The sequence below is a fragment of the Dendrobium catenatum genome, unplaced genomic scaffold (genome assembly GCF_001605985.2).
Source record: "Dendrobium catenatum unplaced genomic scaffold, ASM160598v2 fragScaff_scaffold_1417, whole genome shotgun sequence".
Classification (NCBI taxonomy): Eukaryota; Viridiplantae; Streptophyta; class Magnoliopsida; order Asparagales; family Orchidaceae; genus Dendrobium; species Dendrobium catenatum.
In genome coordinates this window covers 754,148-763,359 of record NW_021319879.1, presented here as the reverse complement: position 1 = coordinate 763,359, position 9,212 = coordinate 754,148, and the positions used below count along the sequence as shown (strand labels likewise).

General features: G+C 38.6%; 1 protein-coding gene across 1 annotated transcript; it reads right to left on the bottom strand.

Annotated features, from left to right (window-relative positions):
• Positions 1-200: 200 nt before the first annotated feature.
• Positions 201-8,237, bottom strand: LOC110111597 (histone-lysine N-methyltransferase family member SUVH9). The gene is made up of 2 exons (XM_020843536.2): positions 6,029-8,237; positions 201-487 (listed from the first exon to the last, which is right to left on the bottom strand). The coding sequence occupies exon 1, from the start codon at positions 8,043-8,045 to the stop codon at positions 6,123-6,125; it is 1,923 nt and encodes a 640-aa protein (XP_020699195.1). The 5' UTR covers positions 8,046-8,237; the 3' UTR covers positions 201-487; positions 6,029-6,122.
• Between the last annotated feature and the right edge of the window lie 975 nt (positions 8,238-9,212).

Here is a 9,212-nt window from a genome sequence, read left to right as displayed (position 1 = left end):
GGTCTGAGAGGAGAGTGATTGCACACACACAATAGAACCATAAACCCTAATTACATGAATATAAATACGAGAGTAAAAATAATAAAGTGCCCTCGTTGGGATCAATGATGCTCCAAGAGTAGGCGCACGGCAAGCATTTCGGCTCGACCACAACCAAAATTGAGTCACAAGCTCTAATAATAGACCAGGACTTGCTTTACTTCACAAGAAAAATAGTTAAGACAAACTATAAAATTCATACTAGCTTTAACCCAAGTAAAAAACAAATAAAAAAATAACAAATGCAAAGCTGCCTAGTAAAAGTTAGATGACAAAACTCCATAATTCACAAAATAACTTCATATATATATACTGAACTGTCACAAGGTTGCCTAAGAAAAAGGTCTTAAATGGCCATTGGAAAAAGCCTTAGATCACCCTGAGTTCAGAGTCCTGCGCCTTAAGATTCCTGCTGGGTCTTTAACTTGTACTCCTAGTTAAAATTTCACTGTGCAGAAAAAAGTTTATTAAATGATAGGAAAACAGGACCTAAACTTAGGAAGAAGACAGAAGGTGAAATATTTTCTCAAGTAAACTAATGCAGTAATGTACATATTACTTCAGCTACTGCTACTCCTACGGCTTCGTTTGAGACGGCTTTTTTATTGCATCTTAAAACGAAGATTCCGCTTTAAGAAGCAATAAGAAAGCCGTCCCAAACGTGTACTAAAACTCAGTTTTAAGAAGCAATAAAAAACTGTCCCTAATGAAGCCCAAATCCCTCTATGAATCATAGATGAAATTAAGGATATGTCATGACATGCATTTGTGTCTTCATAATCCTCATTAATACCATCATAATTACTTAAAATAAATTTTATTCTAGTTTATTGATTTCTATTGAATGCTATATCTGAGATATCTGCTGCAGGAGAAATATCTGTGTTCCAACAAAATCAAAGCCATTTGATAGGGAATTGAAATATATTAGGTGGATTAGTGGTTAATTATAGGTAGTTTGAGTTGTAATAGGTTTAATGTGCAGCTAAATGGTTTTTGCAAGTTTTTTTTTTTTATTTTGCAAGTCTTTAAATACTCATCTTTGGTAGTATTAGGTATGAAAATAAAATGAACTAATCCCCCTTGTCATGAGATTCTCCTCTTCCTTCTTGTCAACGATGCATTTTTGGAGTTGTTATCAAATTTAAATTGTTGGTTTCCACTATACTCAACTAGGTCACACAATAGGTTTGTATTAGGCTTTGTTTGGAATAGCTTTTAACCACTATTCTTTTGCTGCTTACAAGAAAGCAGTAGGAAAGCTGTCTCAAATGAAGCCTTAATTGGTGCTCTTATTAAGCTTCATTGTCACAAAGTACCTTGTCTCTCATCCAAAAACCAAAAAAGAATAAAATTTTCAGGACAACCAACCACCTTGAACAGTTCACCGTCTACGACAAAGACAACCTTCGATACATTTGTTCATAATCCGAATTCGCAAGATCCATCATCATCTACATCATTCGCAACTCCTTACCCCAATGTTCTTTTAGATTCAAGCTTTGAGCTGACCCTCAGAGCTTCGTCTTACTTGTCGCTGCTAATCTCCACTTGGTCTCTTAATTGGTGCTCTTATTAAGCTTCATTGTCACAAAGTACCTTGTCTCTCATGCAAAAACCGAAAAAGAATTAAAATTTTCAGGTCAACCAACCACCTTAAACGGGTCACCGTCTTCGACAAAGGCAACCTTTGATACATTTGTTCATAATCCGAATCGCAAGATCCGTCATCATCTACATCATTCCCAACTCCCTACCTTGATTTTTTTAAGATTCAAGCTTTGAGATGACCCTCAGACCTTCGGCTTATTTGTTGCCGCTAATCTCCACTTGATGCATCCCTCTACAGCAAGAACTACATCTAACAGTGTCATGGCTCGAACTGAACTGAACCCACTTCTTAGAATTGTCATTTGTCAAATTCTTCCCAGATCAGGCAGATGCTGCTAAGATTCCAGCATTCTTCCCCTCATACTCCGCCCTCAACCTCATCTTTATCGTTGTTCTCCTCTCTCTTGAAGAGGGAATGGTTAACGGAATCATATCCAGAGTGATAAAGTTGTACCCTTTCTCTCATTGAACCAACACATATTGTCATTCATCCAATCCATGGCATGTGGCAGATTTGCCCAAATACGCATGCCGACAAGAAAGGAGGACGAAATGTTTTAAAGGTGTTTGATGAAATTGCCCTTAAGAGCAAAATCATTGAAATTGGTGGAAAAAATAAGGGATGGGATTGAATCTTGACGTAATCTACGTGATGTGGGGGAAATCCAAAGAATAGAACATCCGAGAATCGGCGTTCGGTCCACTTCACTTTAAGCTGCAACGTAGTTTGGTGGGGATTTCAAAGGAGCTGGACATGATGAGTGACGATTGTTGCTGTCACATGTGTTGGAGGTCTGAGGGTCTACGCAATGTGTGAATGTAAATTTTATTTTTTAAAATCCCATAATATTCGCAGACTATTTGTGTTGCCAATGCTTTATTTTAATCTCGTCTATACAAAATTGATCAAAAATGATTCCTCATGTTGTAAATGTGATTAAATTGACCTAAATTTAATCCATCAACTGTACAAATTTGATCCTAATTTAATCCGAAAAGAATCATTTTGGACAAATTTTGTATAGTCGAGTGATTAAATTGGAGCAACATGATACTCTAAATTGGGTTAGAGGATCATTTTAAAGTTTACCCCTAAAAAAAGTGACGGAGTTGGGAGTGATGAGGATGAAGATAGCTCTCACGATTTAGGTTGGGTATGAATGTGATGGAGGTTGTCGATGTTGGGGATGGTGGAAGATGGCGATCCCAAGCAATGGGGGTGGCGAGTTTAGATTTTTTTTTTAAGTTTTTGGTTGAGAGAGGGGCATTTGGTGTTGATGAGGCTCAACAAGAGCATCAATTATGAATTCGATGCACTGCCTACAAAAATATAATGGCGAGGAGGAAAAACCAGAATTCAAGTTTGTAGAAAACTCTAGAAAATGCAAGGTTGAGAAGGAGAGAGAATAATCTCATGAAAGGGGGATTAGTTCATTTTATCTTCAGATCCTAATACTCCAAAAGAGGAGCATTTAAACACTTACAAAGTTTCATTTAGCCAACAGTTAAGCCTAATACTACTCAAACTACCTATTACAATTATGTAACTACTAACTACCTAAGCTATTGCAATTCAATATCACCATCATACTAAAAGATAGAGTTGCAACATAAGAACTGGCTGCAGACCATCATTAATAAATTTACTCTAACTTCAAGCAAACAAAGAAACCATTATGACCAATCCCCATACGCACGACATATAGATATATTATGTTCAAGTTTCTATTTCGAGCTTTCAAGAAAAAGCTTATAGACATCAATAACTTAACTTTTCAATTTCCCTTGAGAGATTTTTGATAGGGGGTACCTAAGTGGTTCACTGTACTCATCAAACCATCCAATTTTTAATATATTTTGCAACCAGGAGCTTCTATTGCCTTAAAAATGTAGAACTAATAGTAGTCGAGCCATCCAAAAAACAGATCACATCAGATATACGATGAAGCATAAGTTTTGATGCTAATGACTACTACTATACACACCAAAAAAATTTTTATTTACCTAATTCAAGTCTTAACATCCTTGTAAAATGAGCACCCCTACAAGTGAGGTTCAACTAATCTAGTTAGTCCGATTTATAAGAGTCATGGAAGTGGCTACCAACATTTGGGTTCAAACCTTCTATACTCCATAATAAATCACAACCTGCCATGATGCGGACATCCAACCGTCCATGCCAATCCGAGGAGGAGTTGAAGATCGACGTCCGAGATCACTTTGTTTTATTTTCGTTTATTAAGTGTATTTTAATTTAGTTTTGCAATTTCCCTTTTTACCCTCTTGTTTTATGTAAAATCCCAAGGGGGCAAATGTGTCTTTTAAATCTCTTTTGAGGCCTATATATAGAGGCCCCTTCTCTTGTATTAGGATGATGGAATTATAATAAAAAAATTTGTGTTTTGCATTTGTGTTCTTTGGGAAGAACGTTAGTGAAATCCCTATGGGAGGGAGTCGGAGGTTCCACCAGCTGCAAGATGGGTTCGGGCTCGTGGCTTGAAGTCCCTTGGAGGAGGGCAACGTAGCACCCGTCAGTCTTCGGAAGAGTCCAAGGCTCGCAGTTTTATCTTTTATCTTTTGTTTTTGTTCCTTCTTGTTGTTCATAGTCATCATCTTCATCCTCTCCCTACTTCCACCATCACGTTGTCTCCATCTCCACCTTGCCGCCGGCCCCTTACTCGCCCCATTCAAACCACCGGCCACACCCTCTCTCATTCCCCATTGCCTAATTTGGATAATTCCTAATTTTGGATTGCCATAATTTAGTTGGTCTTTGAATTCAAATTTCCCCAAATTTGAAATTCAAATTCTTTCATAAATTATAAAATCTATTTTAGGAAAGTTTTCAAATTTTCCCTCGATTAGATTTTGAATTAATTAGGATGACTTAATTCATTCTAAATTCAACCCCAAAATTAAGGAAGCATTAAAGCCTCCTTAATTCCCTTCATGAATTTTGAATTTCAAAATTCATACATCCCTTAATTACCTTCCTAAAATAACTTATATCAATTTGGAAAGTGTATTTATTTGAACTCAATTCTCCATTTGAATTTCAATACTTTTCTCTTTGATAATCCTTAATTATGAAGCCTCCCAGAACATCTTGTATTCAAATCCTTCCTATTTTATACATCTTAATTTGGTAACGAATTTGACTTGAAAATTCAAATTAATTTGAATTTGAATTTATTTCCTAAATTAGGATTTGATTTAAATTAATTGGATTTGATTTCAATTAATCTTCCTCAATTTTGGTTTTCAATCAAGGCCCACTTTAATTCTCTTTCCATAAACCCTCTTCTCTCTCTACCCGCCATCAAGGAGAGAGATAATTAATTCTTCTCCATTAAGGCCCCAATCTCTCTCCTATTTTAATTAATTCCTTCCTAAAAAAAAGGAATTCCAATTAAGGAATTAATTAAGTACACATTCCCTCCTTTTTCATTTAGTTTGAAATTCAAATTTCAAATGACCCCCTCCCCCCATATCCGTTCTACATCATGCCGGCTCTGAGGCTGAAAAAAAATCTCCTACCGGCCCACAAAAAAGAATGATGGGTACCTATGCACACTTTAGATGCTTTCAAATTCAACAAGGTCACCTATTCTGAGTTGAAAAGATAAAACATCCTAACTCAAGTAGCATTCTCAATGCCTAAATTTTCAATGACCCTTATCAACCAGGATACCATCATGATGGTTAAAATAGATAACTAAAGAAAAGACCAGTATCGTTAAAAGGAAGATGCACACTAATAATCTAGAATAGCTAATATTTGATAAAAAAAATCATCAGCAAAAGCAACGTAAATTTGGCTTCAATGCCCAATACCCTACGAAGATGCCGAATAAAATACTAATGTAAATTTGGCTCCATGAAAGACTTTTTTTCTAAATTAAAGTTGCATAAATGAGCCAAAGCAAACTGGTCAGAAAGGTAGTTCAAAAAGAGCCATCAGTATAATAATATTAATGAAAATAAAAGATAACATCTACAGTGAAGCAATTATAAAGCAGACATCACATTATCAATGCATAAGTAGATAATAAAACAATGATCATAAATAGATAGAACTCAGGCAAAGCTAAGAGAACATGATAACATTGATATTCAATGATAATTATTTATTGACATGTTAGTTATACTTACAGCAGTATTGTAAAAGAAAAGCAGTGAACAGTTGATCATTTTTTTACAGAGGAAAACATGTTATGCATGAAGTATTTTAAAATGGATGCATACAAGTTGTCTACATTTTCATATTATCTTGATATTTCAGAAGTCTGATACTGGAAAGACAAGCTAAAACTTTCTTAAAATTGAAGTGATGGCAAAAACATTTGAGATATAAGGAAAAAGAGATTCACAAGGATACCAGCTTGATGGTCATCCACATAAAGCACTTGCAAGTAGTTAGTTTCCAAAAAAGCATTATGATACATCTCCAGCGACGCCCTCCTGGAAGATAGTTATAGTGTCAACTTTCCAACCCACTCCTCTACAACCCCATAGTCTATACTCAACTCTCTTAGAGGAGGGATATTTTCCATTGCAAAGATCATAAGATGGGGATATGAGACATTATAGTGATCATACAGAACAAATTGCAAAAATACATTTGGGCTACAACTGTGGCTTAAATAACAAGCAATATTCCTTGCCCTTGAAACATCTATGGAGAAGCTCAATTCTGGTAAATAAGGGTATCTTGGTGGTAAGTAGTCTGAGAAAACATCAGAGATATCTCCCCATTCAGCCCATCTTCCTGGAAATCGATTGGGAAACACCAAACTTTCGCCAGCTTGAGAAAGCAGATCTGTTTGCTGCTTTGTTAGCACTATACCTGTGAATTCGCAAATGAAAGTCCCAGCTCGAATCAAATCCAAAGACCGCACACCCCACCCTGTCTCATTGGACCTAAATACCTCCAACTGGTGCTTAATACCCTTCTGGCTCACTCGGTTTGGGCAACTCGGCGGACACTGGCATGCTGCACCACACTCGTAAATCAAAGGCTTCCCTCTCAGAAGCACTCCACTTCCACCATAAGCAAATTCACCCCCATTCAGAGTAGCACAATAGCAATTAGCTGAACAATTTGTTCTACACTCACACCCAGCATTTGCCTCACCATTAAACTTCCCCTGGATATCAGGAGGATAAATTGGGCGAACTAGGTATTCAAACTGCAAAGGATCCTGATCATCATCTAGGTCATTATACAATGAAACTGGAAATGTCTCCTTCCCCATTGAGATATCATCACAGAACACACCACTCTTCCTCACACTCAGAGGATTCATTTTCAAACTCAACGACAGTTTAAGAATAGAACTGCCCATCTCTTCTTGCCCTTCAATTCTCAAAAGTTTGTACTTGTAAACACCAAATCCAGACTTCCCCGCATCCATCCAACAATCAACAACCTTATAAAGCCCATCATAGACATATAATTTCCCAGTCGGGCTCTGATCAAACTTTACCCCCCTAATCACTCGTATCTCAATTCCATACCTCATGCTTCTTTCAAGAGCTAAATTTCCTCCCTCAAGCTTCTGCCCATCACGCATCTTATGCAGATTCCGGTCCCTACCCCCATGACCAGTATATATCAGAACATCCCCACCATCATCATCATCCTCGTAGCCACCAGAGACAATAATGCTGGTGGCAATAGGCTCGCCACTGCTGCTCCGGCTCGCTGGAACATAATCTATCCCAGCTTGGACTTGGCCATGCAAGCCAATCACACAGAGCTCCATTCTAAAAAAGTAGACGTCTCCAACGAAAATCCCAGGGATCGAGCCAATAATCCGCTTATCCCTATTAAGCCATAGCCCGCGATCGGTCATTAGCGCTGCGGTCTTAAGATCGGCGCGGCTTCTCTTTCCAAAAGCCCCCAAACCCTCTCCCCTCGCCTCGTCACGGATGATCAAAACCCTAAGCGACTCGAACGTGATCCGAGTGCGACGAACGAGGTCGCGAAAGTAGATCTGGTCCTGTTCACTCAGTGAGGAGACACGTACCATCTCCGCCGAGCGGGCCTTCCGCTTCTTGGAAACGATCAACGCGGAGGAAGGCGAGGGCGAGGGCGACGGCGGGGGAGCTGTGGCCAGAGGGTTGGCATGGGAGTTTGGCGAGGAGTAGGAGGCCATGAAGAGGTGGGCCAGACGATAGTACTCCGCGAAAAGAGCTTCCTCGTCGGCGGCAGCCGGAGAGAGATGCTGCAGGGGAGTGCTGGGGTCAGTGAAAGGGACGATGGATAGTGAGTTGGGATTCAGAATCTGAGGCATGGGGCCGATGTTCGAGTTCGGTTCGAGAGGTTCTGGCTTTGGCTCGATTTTCGGGGAGGGAAGTAGATTGAGGTCTAAGGAGGAGATCGGGGAAGCCATGGCGTGTTGGTACGGGGAAGAGAGAGAGAAAGAGTTAGGGAGCTCCTCCTGTTAGTGAAGAAAGGGGAGGAGATTCAGAGGGATCCGATCGGAGGAGGAGGGCTGAGGCAATGGGAGTGACTGGTGGCCGAGGAAGAGGGAGGGAGAGAGACGGTTGACAGGATATAATTGTGATAATGTTTCAATTTTTGGGCATAATGGTAATTTTCTCGAGGAACGCACTTCCCACTTTATAAAAAAAAAGATTATTCTGTGCGGAATACGAACGCATCCAGAGGCCCATGTGACGTGTCCGAATTGATCTCCATTGTATCTGGACACCGCACGTAATAATTTATTTCTTTATAAGAGTGCAATCTGGTTTAAGTTTATTAATTAAGCGAGTGCAAGTTCAAATCCGAGATCGAATTTTATTCAATTAGTTCGAGCCGATTTATTTATTATAAAAAAGAAGAATATAATTTAAATAATTATATTTTAAACATATTTTATATCAATTTTTTTTAAATTAGCCAGCTCACAAGCTTATGAGTTGAGTCGAAACTTGCTAAAGCTCAACTTATTAGCACATCAAACCCGACTCACAAACCAGATTATTGAGCTGAATCATAGCCAATTCACGGATTAATTATTCTGTGTGGACACCGAAAGCTATTCGAAGACCAACCAAAATGCACCACATCATTCTTGTGCTCGGAACCGATGCTCGATACTGCTCAATACCACTGACGTGTTTCTCCAATTCACGAGTGGGCTTCACTAAATTACACCTCTACCCTCGTTACATTTTAGACCTGATAAATTGGCGAGGAAATGGCAGCACGAGCCACGAATGGAACTGAAATGCGTCCGGAAAGGGTAAATTGGGAATCGGAAATGAGTGCTCGCAATGGCAACCAAAGATATTAAAGGACATTTTAGCCGAATGTACGAAACTAACCCCTTGCCATCTAAACCTCCAAAATGATGGCCCTGCTTTCATTAATTTCTGCTGAAAGTTCGGTCAACTATTTCCGAGTTTACCAAATAATTTTGGGTGAAAATTTTTCATTTTCAGGAAATTTATAAAAGGGAATTTACGTATATACCGTTTTATTTCATATTATTTACATATCTAATACATAAAATATTAATATTATATGTCTATCATTATTAGATAAATATGAG